The sequence below is a fragment of the Bos mutus genome, chromosome X (assembly GCF_027580195.1).
Source record: "Bos mutus isolate GX-2022 chromosome X, NWIPB_WYAK_1.1, whole genome shotgun sequence".
NCBI lineage: Eukaryota > Metazoa > Chordata > Mammalia > Artiodactyla > Bovidae > Bos > Bos mutus.
The window spans coordinates 125,844,559-125,865,403 of record NC_091646.1 but is presented as its reverse complement, the minus strand read 5'-3'; the positions used below and the strand labels follow the sequence as shown (position 1 = coordinate 125,865,403).

Sequence of the window (20,845 nt, the reverse complement as noted above, 5' to 3'; positions counted from 1 at the left end):
TTAATGTACAAAAAATCATGAGCATGCTAAGAAAATATAATTGTCATTAAATAAAAATTATTTTATTTTTAATTCTATGAAAACACATCAAAATATACAAAGACCATCAATAGTTAATAAGTATACTAAAATTAAATCAGCAATAGTAAGTAGATACAACTTTTGCAAAAAAAAAACCTTTTAAAATATATATATCTTAAAACATATTAAAAATGTTCACCTTAAAGCATAGTCAAGTTATTATTTAATAGACACTTTTTTTTAACATACTCAAGTTTTCTTGCTTTATAGTTTTTTCCTTTATAGTTTTTTTCCCTATAATCTATTTAAACTTTTTTTTTTTAGTATTAGTACAGTATTAATAGAGGAAAAATATACAAGAAATTCCTTTTTTCTGTATCTTCAGAATTAGATGAGTTTTTATTTAAAGAAGAAAAAAAAAGCCTTACCACCTAAAAAGCAAAATTACACAGTAGGTATGTCTGAAAAAATTTTATAATGATAGAACACATCTGCTTCTTTTTGTTTTAAGCTCTTTCTGATGCTCTGTTTGAAATTACCAGAACATAACAGATTCAATGAAAATCAAAAGTATCAACAAAACAAAATTAGAATTACAGCTAAATTCTAGCTATTTGAATTTTAAAAGGTTTATTTGTCAATCACAAATCTTTCTTGTTATGCTGTAAGTAGAAGAAAATTTCATAATTTTATAGAGAACATAAATATGGATTACTTTCAAGAAAAAGCTTACAGCAATCATGAAATTCTCATTAAGTAACAAAATGTTTCTTTCTTCCCTCTCTTCTCAACCCAACTTTCTCTATCACTTTCTCTCAGTAAATAGCAGGAAGGTTATATTCCCTTTAGGAAGCATTAAAAACAAAAAACAAAAACCCACCAATTCTTAAGTTCAGCACTTAAAAATTCTGTTTCAGTGAGACTCAGGTATGAAGGCCTGGAAAACTGCCTCTTTAATGAATTTCCCTGCTTTCAAAAACTTCTCAATATCCAGATTATTCAATACTACGTTCAATATACATAATTTCCTATATAGAACAGAAACATTATCTTAACATATTCTAATTCACTCTAAAATCAAATAACTAATGGATACAAAGTCACTGATCTATGTTAGTGGTTACACGTTATTATTAGCTAAAAAAACATCCATGAGAGAATGAAAATATGTTTAGAGAAGAAAATACTATCACAATAACTAATAAACAACAAAATACAATTTATAAAATTTTAAAAGTCTCATATACAAAAATAATCTCTTTTTTAATAGGTTAAGTAAATTTTTTTGTCCTCACTGTCACTTCCCAACATAAGGGGTCAAAGTTAATAAAAATTTCATCCCACTCCATTATGTACGAGAAAGTAAAATAGGTAAAAATAAGGAGAAAGGTAACCTATACGCCATTTTCCTCATCTTTGTATCTATCTAGTAAGATAACAAAAAAGAAAAGATCATCTAACTGGCACAGTAAACCCTTATGAACATCCTACCAACTGAGTCTCAGGTCCTATGTATCTGGCCTCATAATTCCATAAAGTGCTAGTGTCATATTTCAAAGGGAAAAATCTCTCACTTCGTTCTTAAACATAATTTGGAAGAGGAGTATAAATACTTAACCAGGAAAATACACAACAGGAAAATTCGTGTACATATACCAAAACACTGACATATACTAATACACATACTAAAACACTGACAACACAGCCAAAAAGTCTTAAAATTTAAACTTAATTACAAGAATTATTTTCAGAATGTTAAGAATATATACTAGCCTGAAAGATAATAATCTAATGAAAGTTTTGTATCACCTAATTGTTCTCAAAAGTATTAACTGATACATGCATCTTTCCGGTTTGAAAAGCAAAATGAATTAACGTTAAAAAAAATTATAAATCTGTACTTTATTCATAAACAAAAATACAATTGCCAGTTTGTTTTTTCTTTAAAACTTTACATTGAATGCTTTGATCGCCCTAATTTCATAAGCACAGGCTACGAGAGTCAAAGAATAGTAATAGCCTGTGGAATACATAAAGTCTCAAAGACATTAAAAGAAAAAAGAGAAATAATTTATGGGTTAAAAACAGACACGACAAGATAATAATGCCTTATTATACTGAGCATTTAAATAATATCAGTCATTATACTGAGCACAAAGTAAATACTCATTATATATTACTGTTCTGTGAGTATTTTTATTCTCTTGAGTATGAGAACAGAACAGTGACTATTTTCATACAGAACATTTTTATTATTATCAAAAATTATGCTGATCAACTATCTTAAAGTGTCTGAATCAGGTTTGTGCTCTCCCATTCTTGTTTTCAATAACAAAAAGAAACAAAGGATATTTGAAAAGGTATTCAAATTCATAATATGAAATGTCTCATGGATATGCTATTTCTCAAAAAGACAAAAAAAACTAATAAATGTGGGAATACTTACTTTCAACACTGGATAAAGTACACGGATTAGAGTCAATCAAAGCTAACTGAAAATGCTGTAAGAAAAAGTAAAGATATTAGTGAACTAAATTTAGAAATGCATAAAGTCAACATTTATATTTAGACTTTATGATTGTGACATGTGGCAAAAATCATGTTATTTATATAATTAAAATATAAAAGCTAACAAAAATGACTATTCCTCACAATCTATTGTGGAAACAAAGTGTTTTCAAGTTATTTCTATGGGAAGTTTTTCTGGAGGAAAACTGTCTTTATCAATGTATCTTATTTCTATGTTTATTATAAAAAGAAAGAAATTTCAGTATAAAGTAATGATAAGTCAGTTACAGAAATATTTAACTGAGATTTGCTTCAGGTCACTATATTAAAAAACTATGAAATCCATCAGTATCTTTTAAAATATCAGTGATTACCTTAAAATGAAATGTGGACTTTAGAAAAGAAAAAATACTATTAGAAATCTCTTAAAGAATAAGTCAATAGGTTTTTATTCATTTTTCACTATCACTGTATTTCAAGACATTAGAAAGCTATAATCCACACTGAAATTCATCTGGAAAATATAGCTGTCCTTTAAAAAAGGTACGTAAACAGTGTAAAGCATATAGGACCATTCATGAAACATTAAAATACTCTATTTCTTACTGAATAAGCCTATGTACAGTGCAAATGAATATATATCTAGAGAATCATATTAGATGTATACTAATATGTGTAAAACAGAACAGGTACATAAAAGAAACATTACTTAAAAATTAATTACTAAATAGTACAAATTAATACAATAGTAAATGCAAAACATAACATATTAAATACTTTATATGTCAAATACATATATACAACTCATATGTATTTGTCTCCAGAGTTATGACTTAAAACAAGAATAACATTAAAACATGAAAATACTAGCTGTGATTAAAACACAGAGTAACTAATGACCTGTATTAATTATCAATATAAATGTCAGGGTTATACTAACTACTTAAAATACCACAGGCAACTGAATTTTTTTAAGTTAAATGAGAAAGAATAGACCCTTACCAACCATTCTACAAAATATTCTCAGAAATACACAATTTTCAGAGCCTTCATTAATTTTTCAATAATCAACTGTAATAAGATTAAATAACCAAAGAATAAATAATTTAAAAAGTCAACTATATAAATGCCTTTCCTTATATAATTTGTACATCTAAAATTGTGATAGCCATACTAAACTTTTAAACACCAAGATGGACATATAATCTAAAGAATATCTTGTTTGTGAAAAGAATTCTTCTTCAGTAAGTTTTTTTGTTGTTGTTATTCTTTTTTTTTTTTTGTCAACTCTCAGCTATTTCTTCTGCTGGATATAGGCTGTGTTTCAGAATAACAACTATACTGTTGCCTCTTAGATCACTAATTGTATTTATGTTTTTATTTTTTAAAAATTTAAAATTTTTATTGACATATACTTGATTTACGTTATATTAGTTTCAGGCGTACAGCAGTGCCTCAGTTATAAATATACATTCTTTTTCAGATTCTTCTCCCTTATGCTGCTGCTGCTGCTAAGTCACTTCAGTCGTGTCCGACTCTGTGCGACCCCATAAGACGGCAGCCCACCAGGCTTCCCTGTCCCTGGGATTCTCCAGGCAAGAACGCTGGAGTGGGTTGCCATTTCCTTCTCCAATGCACGAAAGCAAAAAGTGAAAGTGAAGTTGCTCAGTCGTGTCCAACTCTAGCGACCCCATGGACTGCAGCCCACCAGGCCCCTCTGTCTATGGGATTTTCCAGGCAAAAGTACTGGAGTGGGGTGCCATTGCCTTCTCCCTTCAGTAAGTTTTAAGAACCACTTTCTTCAGAGTATCAAGGTGGAATCATCAAAAGGACATAGCTGAGCTTCCTCAGCAAGCTATAATTAACAACAAAATTGTTTGTTACCTGATACTGTGTCAAAAGATTGGTTATAAAGATCATTTGGAAGAACACTGTAGGTGGTACAAGCAGCCTGTTATGCTCATACACCTTTAATAGCACAACTTTTTCAACAAATGGTAGTTCTGAAATAGTTACATGGAAAAGAATGAAGGCAGACTGATATCTTACAGGTAAACATAAAGAACTAAAATTATAAAGCTCTGAGAACTGGGAAAATGGTGCTGGTGGATCCCAAAGGCACAAGCAACAATAAAAACAGACTAGGATTCTTATAAATTAAAAACTTTTGTACATCAAAGAAAACTATTACTGGGAGAAAACATCTGAAATCATAGGTTTCATAAGGGATTAATATACAGATTACAGAAAGACACCAACTCAACAAGGAAAATCAAAGAATGCAATTCAAACCTGGGCAAAGGACTTTGGTGTACATTTCTCAAAAGAAGGCAAATGGTCAATTGCAGAAGGAAAGATTCAAATTTAAAAAAAACAAAGATAAGATCAATTCATTTCCATTAGGATGGCTATTGTCTTTATAAATACTGGAAATGAGGCTATGGCAAGATGTAGAGAGATTCTATGACCCCACTGCACTGCTGATGAGAATGTAAAATGTGCACTCAGTGTGAAAAATATAAAAATCCTCACAAAGTTAAATATACAATTCAGAAATCAGACTCCTAATTACATTTTTAAAAGAACTGAAAAAAGAGAGTCAAACAGACACCTTTACGTACACAGTCACAGTAACATTATTCACAACTTTCCAGAAAATGGAAAAACCGAAAAGTCCACCAACAGATGAACAGATGAAAACCCTGTGATACACACATGAAATAGAACATTATGTGCCATAAAAAAGAAGTTCTATACATTCAAGAACACGAATGAACCCTAGCAACATTAAGCTTACTGAAAAGAACCAGACATAATACTGTCTGATTCCACTTACATCAGGTAACCAAAACTGTCAAATTCATAGAGTTTAGCAAGTAGACTACAAGAGAATCAGAAGCTGAGGGGAAAGGAAATTATCATTTAACATATACAGAAGTTTCTATAAGAGACACTAAAATTTTTGGGAAATGAATACTGATGATGGTTATAAAACTCTGTAAACATAATTACTGTCATTAAATTGTACATTTAAAATGAAGTTGATGGCTTCCAGGGTAAAGCACCTGCTTGCCAATGTAGGAGACACGGGTTCTATCTCTGGAAAACTGCACATGCAGTGAAGCAACTAAACTCACGCATCACAACTAGAGCCTTTGGTCTATAGCCCAGGAACCGCAACTACTGAAGCTTGTGAGCTTCACAGCCTAAGCTCCACAAGACAAGCTGCCATAGTGAAAACCTCATGCAACAACAACAGAGAGAGGCCACTGCTCAATGCAACTACAGAAAAGCCTATGTAGCAACGAAGACCCAGCACAGCCAGAAGTATATTAATAAAATAATATGGTCAATGTATTTTTAAACACATAAAATATTTTAGCACAATAAAATAATTTAAAAACAATACTGGAAAAAATTTAGGCTAACCTACATGTAGTACATTTTTAAAACTTATTTAAAACATATGCTGAAATGTATTAATGTATTAAGATGCATGTGGCACTTATACAGTAAATGCATTATTTCTTCTACGCTCAGTTGCTCAATTGTGTCTGACTCTTTGAGACCCTATCGACTGCAGCCTGCCAAGCTCATCAGTCTGTGGGAGTCTCCAGGCAGGAATACTGGAGTAGGCTTTCATTTCCTTCTCTATATTTCTTCTATAAACACAGTCAAAAGTGTACAAAACAATGCAGAGGATACAACACTGCAAAAAAAAAAAACAACTTTTGGCCTTAATCAATGCCCAATCTTGCTGTGGTAAGATATAGTTATGTAAGATACTCTCTCTAAATCATTTGATGGGTATATGTCAATTCTCTGTACCATTTTTTAAATTTAAATATTTTTATGGTAGATGCTTTACAATGTTGTGTTAGTTTTACGTGTGTAGCAAAGTGACTCAGTTATACCTATACACACATCCTTTTTTTTTTTACATTCTTTTCTTACATATGTCATTACAAAGTACTGAGCACAGTATCCTTGTTAATTATTCTTGTTAAGTCCTTGATAATTACCTATTTTATATATCAGTCCAGTTCAGTCATTCCGTTGTGTCGACTCTTTGCGACCCGATGGACTGCAGCACACCAGGTCTCCCTGTCCATCACCAACTCCCAGAGTTTACTCAAATGCATGTCCATTGAGTCAGTGATGCCTTCCAACCATATCATCCTCTGTTGTCTCCTTCTCCTCCTGCCTTCAATCTTTTCCAGCATCAGGGTCTTTTCAAATAGTCAGTTCTTCGCATCAGATGGCAAAGTATTGGAGCTTCAGCTTCAACATCAGTCCTTCTGAAGAAATCCCAGGAGTGATTTTCTTTAGGACAAACTGGTTGGATCTCCTTGCTGTCCAACGGACTCTCAAGAGTCTTTTCCAACACCACACTTCAAAAGCATCAATTCTTTGGCACTCAGCTTTCTTTATAGTCCAACTCTCAAATCCATATGTGACTACTGGAAAACCATAGCTTTGACTAGACAGACCTTTCTTGGCAAAGTAATGTCTCTGCTTTTCAATATGCTATCTAGGTTGGTCATAACTTTCCTTCCAAGAAGTAAGCGTCTTTTAATTTCATGGCTGCAATCATCATCGGCAGTGATTTTGGAGCCCAAAGTCAGACACTGTTTCCACTGTTTCCCCACCTATTTCCCATGAAGTGATGGGACCAAATGCCATGATCTTTGTTTTCTGAAGGCTGAGCTTAAGTAGAGTAATGCTCAAAATTCCCCAAGCCAGGCTTCAGCAATATGTGAACCGTGAACTTCCTGATGTTCAAGCTGGTTTTAGAAAAGGCAGAGGAACCAGAGATCCAGTTGTCAACATCCACTGGATCATAGAAAAAGCAAGAGAGTTCCAGAAAAGCATCTATTTCTGCTTTATTGACTATGCCAAAGCCTTTGACTGTGTGGATCACAATAAACTGTGGAAAATTATGAAAGAGATGAGAATACCAGACCACCTGATCTGCCTCTTGAGAAATCTGTATGCAGGTCAGGAAGCAACAGTTAGAAATGGACATGAATAACAGACTGCTTCCAAATAAGAAAAGAAGTTCGTCAAGGCTGTATATTGTCACCCTGTTTATTTAACTTATACTCAGAGTACATCATGAGAAACACTGGACTGAAAGAAACACAAGCTGGAACCAAGTTGCTGGGAGAAATATCAGTAACCTCAGAAATGCAGATGACACCACCCTTATGGCAGAAAGTGAAGAGGAACTAAAAAGCCTCTTGATGAAAGTGAAAGTGGAGAGTGAAAAAGTTGGCTTAAAGCTCAACATTCAGAAAACGAAGATCATGGCATCTGGTCCCATCACTTCATGGGAAATAGATGGGGCAACAGTGGAAACAGTATCAGACTTTATTTTTCTGGGCTCCAAAATGACTACAGATGGTGACTGCAGCCATGAAATTAAAAGATGCTTACACCTTGGAAGGAAAGTTATGACCAACCTAGATAGCATATCCAAAAGTAGAGACATTACTTTGCCAACAAAGGTTCATCTAGTTAAGGGTATGGTTTTCCCTGTGGTCATGTATGGATGTGAGAGTTGGACTGTGAAGAAGGCTGAGCGCCGAAGAATTGATGCTTTTGAACTGTGGTGTTGGAGAAGACTCTTGAGAGTCCCTTGGACTGCAAGGAGATCCAGCCAGTCCATTCTGAAGGAGATCAGCCCTGGGATTTCTTGGGAAGCAATAATGCTAAAGCTGAAACTCCAGTACTTTGGTCACCTCATGCGAAGAGGTGACTCATTGGAAAAGACTCTGATGCTGGGAGGGACTGGGGGCAAGAGGAGAAGGGGATGACAGAGGATGAGATGGCTGGATGGCATCACTGACTTGATGGACGTGAGTCTCAGTGAACTCTGGGAGTTGGTGATGGATGGGGAGGCCTGACGTGCTGCAATTCATGGGGTCGCAAAGAGTCGGACATGACTGAGCGACTGATCTGATCTTATCTGAAGCCATCTTTTTCACTCTCCTCTTTCATTTTCATCAAGAGGCTTTTGAGTTCCTCTTCACTTTCTGCCATAAAGGTGGTGTCATCTACATATCTAAGGTTATTGATATTTCTCCTAGCAATCTTGATTCCACCTTGTGCTTCATGTAGCACATTTTATACATCAGATCAGATTTAAATTTTTTTTTAAATCATAAATTCTCGAAACTACATGCTTTTCTCCAGAAACCTGAATTTTTTTCAAAGAGAAATGCTGACACATAGGGAAGTGTCATTCCCATTAAAGCCTTAGAAAGCATAAAATGACAGCACAAACCCAGAAATTCAAAAAAAAAAATTAAGTAGTGACAAATTCCTATTAACATAAAAAACAGTTAACAATTGTGTTGTTTTTTCATATGATGTTCATATTTACCAAGTAGCAGTCCATAACTGTTAAAAGATAAATACATCTATTAAATACTTTCATGATGACATACATCATGCTATTAAAAACTGGCAGATTTCTAATCAGATACATAAAATAACAGTCAATAATTCAATCCTAAGACAGCATCACTAACCAACTCTTCATGTCTATAGAGGCTAGTCACATACTGGAAACTGCTTTACATATACTCAGATGAAACAAATAAAGATCAAAATCAACTAATCAAAAACATCAGTATTTACATTTTGTTAAAGTATACAAAAGCCTAAAGCACTAAAAAGTTTTCCTGTAAATATTAGCACTCTGTCTACTTTGTACCTTGAAATCCAACTCTTTATCCTCTTTAAGTTCTTATTCTAAATTCGTTCATTTTCTAATAACAGTAATATAACTTCTAACATTTCTCAACACTTTGTAACATTTAAAACAAACACACACACACAAATATGAAGCAGTGCATATGTAGGAAAAGCCCCAACCACCTACCTTTAAACTAGATTCATAGTCTGTGTTCACTTTGAACATAAGCCCAAGTCGTAAATGAATCTCCTTTGCTCGACAAAAGCTGGGCTCAACATAAAGCACCTCTTGAAATGCTTTAATTGCCCTTGAAGAATACAAATGGAAAAAAGTATAGGATTAATATTAACTATATTTGCCTATGGAGTACAGAAAATACAATGATTATACAATTTAAAAACAAATGCCAATTTTAAAATGCTGTGAACGAATAGTACAATACATTAGAAAACTCCTCTAACTCCTCATATCATTTGGCAAAACTGTAAAATAAATTTATTAACTTTTCTACGTAAATAACCAATTAAAATTCTCTAAAACAACTCAGAGAAGACAATAGGAGAATGACATGAAGATAAGAAGACTAATCTTGTTCTATACTGCTCCATATAAGTCTCCTTTTAGAAGGCTTCAGTTCAGTCGCTCAGTTGTGTCCAACTTTTTGCAACCCCATGGACTGCAGCATGCCAGGCCTCCCTAACCATCAGTAACTCTCAGAGTTTACTCAAACTCATGTCCATTGAATCGGTGATAATATCCAACCATCTCATCCTCTGTCATCCCCTCCTCCTCTGACCTTCGATCTTTCCCAGCATAAGGGTCGTTTCAAATGAGTCAGTTCTTCGCATCAGGTGGTCAAAGTACTGGACCTTCAGCTTCAACATCAGTTCTTCCAATGAATAGTCTGGATTTATTTCCTTTAGGATGGACTGGTTGGATCTCCTTGCTATCCAAAGGACTCTCAAGAGTCTTCTCCAACACCATAGTTCAAAAGCATTAATTCTTCAGTGCTCAGCTGTTTTTATACTCCAACTCTCACATCCATACATGACTACTAGAAAAACCATTACTTTGACTAGATGGACCTTAGTTGGCAAAGTAATATCTCTGATTCTTAATATGCTGTCTAGGTTTGTCATAACTTTTCTTCCAAGGAGTAAGTGGCTTTTAATGGCTGCAGTCACCATCTGTAGTGATTTTGGAGCCCCCCAAAATAGTCTCTCACTATTTCCATTATTTCTCTATTTATTTCCTATGAAGTGATGGGACCAGATGCTATGATCTTAGTTTTCTGAATGCTAAGCTTTAAGCCAACTTTTTCACTCTCCTCTTTCACTTTCATCAAGAGGCTCTTTAGTTCTTCTTCCCTTTCTGCCATAAGGGTGGTGTAATCTGCATATCTGAGGTTATTGATATTTCTCCTGGCAATTGTGATTTCAGCTTCTGCTCTCTCCAGCCCAGTGTTTCTCATGATGTACTCTGCATAGAAGTTAAATAAGCAGGGTGACAATATACAGCCTTGACGTACTCCTTTTCCATGTTCAGTTCTAACTGTTGCTTCCTGACCTGCACACAGATTTCTCAAGAGACAGATCAGGTGGTCTGGTATTCCCATCTCTTTCAGAATTTTCCAGTTTGTTGTGATCCACACAGTCAAATGCTTTGACATAGTCAATAAAAAAGAAGTATGTTCTTCTGGAACTCTCTTGCTTTTTCTATGATCCAATGGATGTTGACAACTGGATCTCTGGTTCCTCTGCTTTTTCTAAATCCAGCTTGAACATCTGGAAGTTCTCAGTTCACATATTGTTGAAGCCTGGCTTGAAGAATTTTAAGCATTACTTTGTTATCATGTGAGATGAGTGTAGTTGTGTAGCAGTTTGAGCATTCTTTGGCATTGCCCTTCCTTGGGACTGGAATGAAATCTGACCTTTTCCAGTCCTGTGGCCATTGCTGAGTTTTCCAAATTTGCTGCCATATTGAGCGCAGCACTTTCACAGCATCATCTTTCAGGATCTGAAATAGCTCAACTAGAATTCCATCATCTCCACTAGCTTTGTTTGTAGTGATGCTTCCTAATGCCCAATTGACTTCACATTCCAGGATGTCTGGGTCTAGGTGAGTGATCGAACCACTGTGATTATCTGGATCATGAAGATCTTTTTTGTATAGTGCTTCTGGGTATCCTTGCCACTTCTTCTTAGTATCTTCTGCTTCTGTTAGGTCCATACCATTTCTGTCCTTTACTGTCGGGAGCAGAGTTACAGGCTTAAAAGTGAAAATGGCTCTGTCTTGCCATGCTGACTACCGGTGGATATGCGTGACATCTTTAAAGGTAAATGAGACAGATTATGAATGGGAAAAAATCAAAAATCATATCTCAGGTGTTTGGAACAGCTCCGACATTGGTCTGGACTTGGGGAAACTTCATAATCAAATACAGACCTTGGAACACTCTCGACTGGATTTTACTGCTGCTGGAGCAGCTGACTTTTTTCACACCTTCTCTAACTTTATTTACAGAAAAAACATTCTGTCTAATCTTCTCATAAGCATTCTTCCTTGTATTGTCAGGATTCTTCAGCAGAACATTCAGAAGCTCGTGACTGAGCTGCATCTGGCTGTTTTAAGAAATAAAAAAGGGGGAGATGTAGGGAGCAGGAGCTCCGCCCATGGCAAAGGTCATGAGGAAGGAGGCTTGGCATAAGCAAAGGCGGGATCGAGCCTCAGGAGTCCCCTTGGAAATTCTCGAGCATCTACCCACAAAACCAGAGTCTGCCTACTTTCTGCTTTGTGCTCTCACCTATACCTCTGACTTTACGGGGGCCTGTCCCCCAATACCTCTCTCTGAAAAGAAGAGTTAACTTACAGCTTCAGTTAATAAAGTTCCTGGGTGTGATAGTGTTTCAACCTACAAACTCCTTTGGAAGTCCTCTAGCCTGCCTCTGAATAGGTTTTTCAGGCCACATGTGATTGCTCAGAGCCTCCCAACTGTGAGAGGCATGAGATGTTTTAAACTGTCTAAATACAGATTCCTTTGAGCAGTTAAAAGATTGATTAGACATCACTTTTGCTGTCTCATACACAGGGTTGTTGTTACCATCTTTCTAAAGATGGTATAGAACAGTCTTATGGACTCTGAGGGAGAGGGAGAGGGTGGGAAGATTTGGGAGAATAGCATTGAAACATGTAAAATATCATGTATGAAACGAGATGCCAGTCCAGGTTCAATGCATGATACTGGATGCTTGGGGCTAGTGCACTGGGACGACCCAGAAGGATGGTATGGGGAGGGAGGAGGGAGGAGGGTTCAGGATGGGGAACACATGTATACCTATGGTGGATTCATTTTGATACTTGGCAAAACTAATACAATTATGTAAAGTTAAAAAAAAAAAAAAAAGATTGATTAGAAATTGTATTGGTGAAGGGTTTTTCACTTGTTGGGCCAATGTTTGCTGCTAAGTCTCCATATCCCTTACCTGCTATGTCCCTGGCAGTGTTTTGATTAATATAATTGGTGTAAGTAGTAGCTTTCATGTTTGTAACCTTGGACCCTTGAGTTAATTCTTTTTCTTGTTACAGCCCACCACACCTTTGCCCCATAGGAATGCAACTTTAATGCTTTTGGAGGGTGGCGCCTGACTAATGACATTTAGAGAAAAATAAGTTTTCTGAAAAAAGGGTCTTAAAATGTTAACAGGCCTCTGGGCCAGAAGATAATGCAAATCACCTAAACTTTTGCATATGATAAGTTTGCAGGAAGAAAGCCTGGCTTACTGCATGACTCTACCCCTTCCGCCATTATCCTCTATGCATAACTTAAGGTATAAAAACTACTTTGGAAAATAAAGTGCGGGCCTTGTTCACAGAAACTTGGTCTCCCCATGTCGTTCTTTCTCTCATCTTCTGGCTGAATTATTCAGCCTCTATTCTCCACTGAATTTTCCTGCTGAGCTATCCTTATTCTATTGCTCTTTATATCCTTAATGAACGTTTAATTAACCAATTGTTTCCTGATCCTCACCGACGCCATCCCCGCTTCGAATTCCCTGGATCCACCGGGACTGGACCCCGGCACTTTACTGTGCCCATCTTTGCATGAAATGTTCCCTTAGTATCTCTTAATTTTCTTGAAGAGATTTCTAGTCTTTCCCAATTTATTGTCTCCCTTTACTTCTCTGCACTGATCACTGAATAAGGCTTTCTTATCTCTCCTTGCTACTCTCTGGAACCCTGCATTCAAATGGGTATATCTTTCCTTTTCTACTTTACCTTTCACTTCTCTTCTTTTCTCTGCTATATACTGTGTGTATATATACATAGAGTAAGTCCACCTCAGACAACCATTTTGCCTTTCTTTTTCTTGGGGATGGTCTTGATCACGGTCTTCTGTACAATGCCCGAAACCTCTGTCCATAGTTCTTCAGATACTCTGTCTATCATATCTAATCCCTTGAATCTATTTCTCATTTCCCCTGTATAATTGAAAGGGATGTGATTTAGGATTTGATTTGATTTATAAGGCTTACTTTTACCTATCACACTTTACATTCTGCTTGGAATCTAATTTAAATACAGTATGACTCAGAAACAGACTAGTAATTTTTTTTTGTCGTATGGGATTACTACTCTACTGAATGATTTGTGAAAAAAATTCTCTTGCCCTCACAGCCATGCAGTGCTACCACTATCATAAGTCAAAGATCCATGTTTATGGAACTGTTTCTAACTTCCCTAATCAATTTCAATCTTCTTTTGCCTATCGTGCTCTATTTCTATTCTACCTTGACTACTCTGTCATATTAACAGGTCTTTATTATTAACGCAGAAAATCTAGATGTGTTGGAAATGTTTTTATAAGTACTTGGAATATGTGAATTATTACTTCTTCAAAAATAAGTATGACAGAAGAGACAAAGAGTCTATTTTGAATCTCAATTATTCTATTCTCTCAAAACCTCTAAAATCACTATTAGGATTGTAAATATTTCCAAAGTCAGTCCTCTTTATATTATAAAAGAAAATCTATAGCAGTTATATCACAATTTAGGATTAAGCAATATACCACATGCCTTTAGTAAGCTTTGTTACAGTCAAAATCCTACTTCTCAAATTCTATGGTTATATGTACATTTACTGCAAACACAAGTATTTCAAAAAGAAGATTTTCTCTGGGAAATACACAGACATCATATAAAGATGAGTTGTTATAATCCATAATCATCTTTCACACTAACTTAACCCTGTCATACATTTATCAAGTAATGAGCATTTTGAATCTACAGATTTATCACTCATGATTTATCTTCACTCTAACAGAGTTCATGAGTTATCATAAGTACCTGGAAACTTTTCACTGTAAGTCACATTTCTCTATTTCAAAAACTTACAGTTCTTTGTTCTAAGTCATATATTGGATTTCATGTACATTTGTTCTGACTAGCTAAAATGAAAATATTTGCACAACTGCAAGGGATGATTTTAAAATATCCATTTTTCCATCTTTATAGGACAAAGTACAGTAAATTATTCCATTTGGTGTAACTTACTTCTAAACACATCTCACTAAAAACCTTGTAAGTCCTACTGCTAACTTTCATATCCACCTATTCTCTTCCCATTTGTAACTGACCATAAATAAGTTCATGAATCCAATGCCAGTAACAGTTTTGTTAAAGGAAAGGAAGAAACAAAAGGAGGCAGAAAGGAAAGAAGAAGGAGGAAAAAAAGAAAATCCTTTTTTTTTTTAAAGTACGGAATATGCTTTAAATGATTATAGTCTTGAACATGAAGCCTCCTTCCAATACTAAATAAATGATTAAGAAAAACTAAATAAAAATGAACATATTTTATTTTTCTTGTCAACAAAATTTTAAAATTTAAATGATCTCTAGGATCTTTTCTACTTCTAAAGTTCAGGTTTTTAAGTTGTGTGAAAAGGATTTTCAGGCAATTTACAGACCTTAAAAGTGTCCCAATTCACAATCAATTTCAAATAGGATTCAAAATAAAAGGTAAGTGAATTATGTTTAACATCCGTTTAATATATGTTTATGTTATCTCTTATGTTTAAGAGATCTTTTTTAAGTGACATATTCTTAGGTAAGAGATATACTTCATTTTAAAAAGTGTTGTAACATCTATAGATTATCTGGAAGTTTATGCAGCAAACTTCAGAACATGAAAAAATTAATTCACCAAAAAGCCAAGAAGTAAGATAAATATTATGTAGGCAAGTCATACAACTAAAAGTCATACACTTTACTTCTAAACACATCTCACTAAAAACCTACTGCTAGCTTCCATAATCACCTATCCTCTTCCCATTTGTAACTGACCATAAGTAAGTTCGTGAAACCAATGCCAGTAACAGTTTTGTTAAAAGAAAGGAAGAAAGGGAGGGAGGCAGAAAGGAAAGAAGAAGGAGGAAAAAAAGAAAATCCTTTCTTCACCTTTGTGAAACCATAACAAATACTGGTCAATGTATATTTAACAACTCTGTATTAAATATTCAGAATGACCTACAGGACATGGTTGCAAACACTAGTTGTACACTCATTTACCTTTCTTTGAATTCTTATAGTACTGAAATGAAAATTTAAAAAGGACAAAACCAAAAAAGTTTCCTGTTGTTTGCAGTTTATAAAATCTTACATATTACTATCATAGTTAATCCTCAACACTGAAGAAGTATCATTATTCCTACTGAGGAAGATAGATAATTTATAATCAAGTTAGCAAATATGCTGACTGAAGGGAATGATGGCTAAACTTGATTTGGATCTACAAAGGAAAATATGCTACTAATGAGATGAGAGTTTATTGACTCTAAAATATTTAATCTGCTGGTCATTTTTATGTGCTTACATACACACACAGAGTGAAAAGATCTGATGTAAGTCAACTTACCAGTGAAATGCATTGTAATAGAAGTAAACCAAACCAAGGCCATATAAAAATGCGGCATTCTGTTAAAAAAAAAATCATTTAAAAGCTTTTATATTTACTGTTCATGTTATTAAGAAGAAATATAGAACATAAGATGCTCATCAGTTCTAAAAATTCTATGCCATATTATAGAATAATGAGAAGAAACAACGAATTAATGAACAGGTAAAGCAGAAGCCAAAAAACTTGAAGAAATATTTTTTCTTTTCATTAAGCTCATTAAGTTGAAAACAATTTTTTCAACTCCTAAAAACACCTGTGAAACCAGAAATTTGTTCCAAATAGTCACAGCAATCCAGAGAATGAGGACGAAGTTGGAGGAATCACATTTCCTGATTTCAAACTACACTACGATGCTGTACTAATTAACAACAGTATGGTAACAGGTGCTACAAAAATAACAGCACAGAGACTGAAAGAACAAAATCAAAAATACCGAATGAAATTCACATATTATGGTCAACTAATTTTTCACAGGGGAGCAAAGAATACCTAACTACAAAGGGATAGACTCTTCATCTCTTGAAAAATGATGTTAGGGAAAATGGATAAACCCATGCAAACTACTAAAATTGGACTCTTTTCTTATACTTGGAGAAGGGAACAGCAATATAGTCCAGTATTCTCACTGCAGAATCGCATGGACAGAGGACCCTGGTGAGCTACAGTCCGTGGCATTGCAAAGAGTTGGACACAGTTGACAGGCTAACAAACACTACTCACAAAAAGTAACATAAAATGGATTAAGACTTAACACACAAAGGCTTATATCATAAAACTTCCTTGAAGAAAATATAGGGAAGAAGCTCCCCAACTTGGGTCTAATTAAATTCTTGTACATAGCACATTAGCAAAATAAAATATCAACAAATAGAACTAGATAAAACATGAAAACTTATACCACAAGAAATAATTAAAAACAAAAAATTCTACAGACTGGAAGAAATTTTCCAAATGTTGTAACATTCAAGATTCGTGGAAAGAGCTTAAAATATAAAAATTACAAGAAACTGATGCCAACCCTTACAGATGACTTTAAGAAGTTCAAGGCTTCAGTTCAGGAAATAACTGCCAATGAGAAGGAAACAGCAAGAGAAACAGAATCAGAAGTAGAGCCTGAAGAGATACTGAATCATTGTAATTTATGATAAAACTTTAACAGATGAGAGCTTGCTTTTTACACATGAACAAAGGAAACTCTTTCTTGAAATGGAATATACTCCTGAAGAAAATACTGTGAAGACTACTGAAATTTAAAAAAAAACGATTCAGAACATTACATAAACTTAGCTGTTAAAGGAAAAGCAGAGTCAGTCTGAGTAGCAAAATGACTACAATTGTGAAACTTCTAGTGTGGGTAAAACAATGCTATTAAACGCCATTTGTACTACTGAAAAACTACTTGTGAAATGAGTCAGTCAATGTTGCAAACTTCACTGTGGAATTAAGAAACAGCCACACCAATCCAAATCTTCAGCAAACATAATACTGATCAGTTAGGAGACATCAACATCAAGAAAACACATTCCAACAGCAAAAAGATGATCAGACACTGAAGGCTAAAAACATAACATTTTTTAGCAACTAAATATTTATATCTTTTTAACTTTTACTTGACTTTTATTTTTTGCTGTGTTGTAGAATTTACTTGTTTTTAAGAATTTTGTTAAAGTATACTTGATTCCCAGAAAATCATGATGGTGTGATCACTAACTTAGAGCCAGACATCCTGGAATGTGAAGTCAAGGGAGCCTTAGAAAGCATCACTACAAACAAAGCTAGTGGAGGTGATGAATTCCAGTTGAGCTATTCCAAAACCTTAAAGATGATGCTGTGAAAGTGCTACACTCAATATGCCAGCAAATTTGGAAAACTCAGCAGTGGCCACAGGACTGGAAAAGGTCAGTTTTTATTCCAATCCCAAAGAAAGGCAATGCCAAAGAATGCGCCAACTACCGCACAATTGCTCTCATCTCACAATGCTAGTAAAGTAATGCTCAAAATTCTCCAAGCCAGGCTTCAGCAATATGTGAACCGTGAACTTCCTGATGTTCAAGCTGGTTTTAGAAAAGGCAGAGGAACCACAGATCAAATTGCCAACATCCGCTGGATCATGGAAAAGCAAGAGAGTTCCATAAAAACATCTATTTCTGCATTACTGACTCTGCCAAAGCCTTTGACTGTGTGGATCACAATAAACTGTGGAAATTCTTCAAGAGATGGGAATACCAGACCACCTGATCTGCCTCTTGAGAAATTTGTATGCAAGTCAGGAAGCAACAGTTAGAACTGGACATGGAACAACAGACTGGTTCCAAATAGGAAAAGGAGTTCGTCAAGGCTGTATATTGTCACCCTGTTTATTTAACTTACATGCAGAGTACATCATGAGAAACGCTGGACTGGAAGAAACACAAACTGGAATCAAGATTGCTGGGAGAAATATCCATAACCTCAGATATGCAGATGACACCACCCTTATGGCAGAAAGTGAAGAGGAATTAAAAAGCCTCTTGATGAAAGTGAAAGTGCAGAGTGAAAAGATTGGCTTAAAGCTCAACATTCAGAAATCAAAGATCATGGCATCCAGTCCCACCACTTCATGGGAAATAGATGGGGAAACAGTGGAAACAGTGTCAGATTTTATTTTTTTGGGCTCAGGCATCACTACAGATGGTGACTGTAGCCATGAAATTAAAAGACACTTACTCCTTGGAAGGAAAGTTATGACCAACCTAGACAGCATATTCAAAAGCAGAGACATTACTTTGCCAACAAAGGTCCATCTAGTCAAGGCTATGGTTTTCCCTGTGGTCATGTATGGATGTGAGAGTTGGACTGTGAAGAAGGCTGAGCACCAAAGAATTGATGCTTTTGAACTGTGGTGTTGGAGAAGACTCTTGAGAGTCCCTTGGACTGCAAGGAGATCCAGCCAGCCTATTCTGAAGGAGATCAGCCCTGGGATTTCTTGGGAAGCAATGATGCTAAAGCTGAAACTCCAGTACTTTGGCTACCTCATGCGAAGTGTTGACTCATTAGAAAAGACTCTGATGCTGGGATGGATTGGGGGCAGGAGGAGAAGGGGATGCCAGAGGATGAGATGGCTGGATGGCATCACTGACTCGATGGACGTGAGTCTGAGTGAACTCCGGGATTTGGTGATGGACAGGGAGGCCTGGCGTGCTGCAATTCATGGTGTCGCAAAGAGTCGGACACGACTGAGCGACTGATCTGATCTGATCTGACCTGATATTTGATTTACAACGTAAGTATTTTAAAATAAAGTGTGTGCTTTTTCTTAATTTATTTTTGAATGCACTAAGTCTCTTGCTACCTGGTCTTTCTGAAATTGTGGCGAGTTGGGACTACTACTCCTGGTGTAGTGTGAGGGCTTCTCATTGCTGTGGCTTCTCTTGCTGCAGAACATGGGCTCTAGAGAGCAGGGGCCCAACAGTTTTGCACACAAGCTTAGCTGACCCTCCACATGTGGGATCTTCCTGGACCAGGAATCAAACGCATGTTCCCTGCATTGTTAGGCAGACTTTTAATCGCTGGACCTCCAGGGACATCCTTGTGCATTTTTTTTTTCAAGACATGTTACTGCACACTCAATAAAACTACAGTACAGTGTAAATATAACTTTTTTAAGCACTAAAAAAAAACTCTTTTATATATATATATGTATATATATATATGTGTGTATATATATATATGTATATATATATATATATATAACTCACTATACTGCAATATCTGATTGACTGTGGTGGTCTGGTTTTTATCCTCATCCATGAGAGGGCAGATATAATGAAAACCATAATCACCGAAAACTAACCAAACTCATCACTTGGATAACAGCCTTGTATAACTCAAAAGTAAGCCATGCTGTGTAGGGCCATCCACAATGGACGAGTCACAGTGGAGAGATCTGACAAAATGTGGTCTACTGCAGAAGGGAACGGCAAACCACTTCAGGAGTTTTGTCTTGCGAACTTCAGAATCAGTATGAAACGGCAAAAACAAATGACACTGAAAGATGACCTTTCCAGGTGGGTAGATGCCCAATATACTAGAGAAGAGTTGAGAAATAGCTTCAGATGGAATGAAGAGGCTGAGCCAAAGCAAAAACAATGGCCAGTTGTGGGTGTGCCTCGTGGTGAAAGTAAAGTCCAATACTGTGAAGAACAATATTGCATAGGAACCTGGAATATGAGGTCCATGAATCAAGGTAAATTAAATAGGAGATGGCAAGAGTGAATATCAACATTTTAGGAATCAGTGAATTAAAATGGACTGGGATGGGTGAGTTTAATTAAAATGACCGTTATGTCTACTAATGGAGCAGCCTTCACAGTAAACAAGAGTCTGAAAAGCAGTAGTTGGGTGCAATCTCAAAGACGACAGAATGCTCTCAATTCATGTGTAAGACAAAGCATCAATATCACAGCAATCTAAGTCTTTGCCCAACCACTGATATCAAAGAAGCTGAGCAGTCCTATAAAGATCTACAAGACCTTCTAGAACTAATACCAAAAAAAGATGTCCTTATCCATCACATGGGACTGGATGCAGAATCAGGAATTCAAGAGATACTTGGAGTAACAGGCAAGTTAGGACTAGGAGTACAAAATGAAGCAGATAAAAAGCTAATAGAGTTTTGCCAAG

The 20,845-nt window shown here is 35.5% G+C and overlaps 1 protein-coding gene across 9 annotated transcripts in view; it reads right to left on the bottom strand.

The window, feature by feature from the left end:
* The window catches only part of LOC138986345 (lysine-specific demethylase 6A-like), a 189,082-nt gene that overhangs the window by 90,569 nt on the left and 77,668 nt on the right, over window positions 1–20,845 (bottom strand). For 8 of the 9 annotated variants that reach the window (XM_070365613.1, XM_070365610.1, XM_070365616.1 and 5 more), the window contains exons 5-7: window positions 16,142–16,200; window positions 9,416–9,536; window positions 2,468–2,522 (exon numbers count right to left, since the gene is read on the bottom strand). In XM_070365613.1, coding sequence (XP_070221714.1) covers window positions 2,468–2,522; window positions 9,416–9,536; window positions 16,142–16,200 — 235 coding nt within the window. Of the gene's footprint in view, window positions 1–2,467; window positions 2,523–9,415; window positions 9,537–16,141; window positions 16,201–20,845 lie in introns of those variants that run through there. The other variant, XM_070365617.1, reaches the window with a different exon arrangement.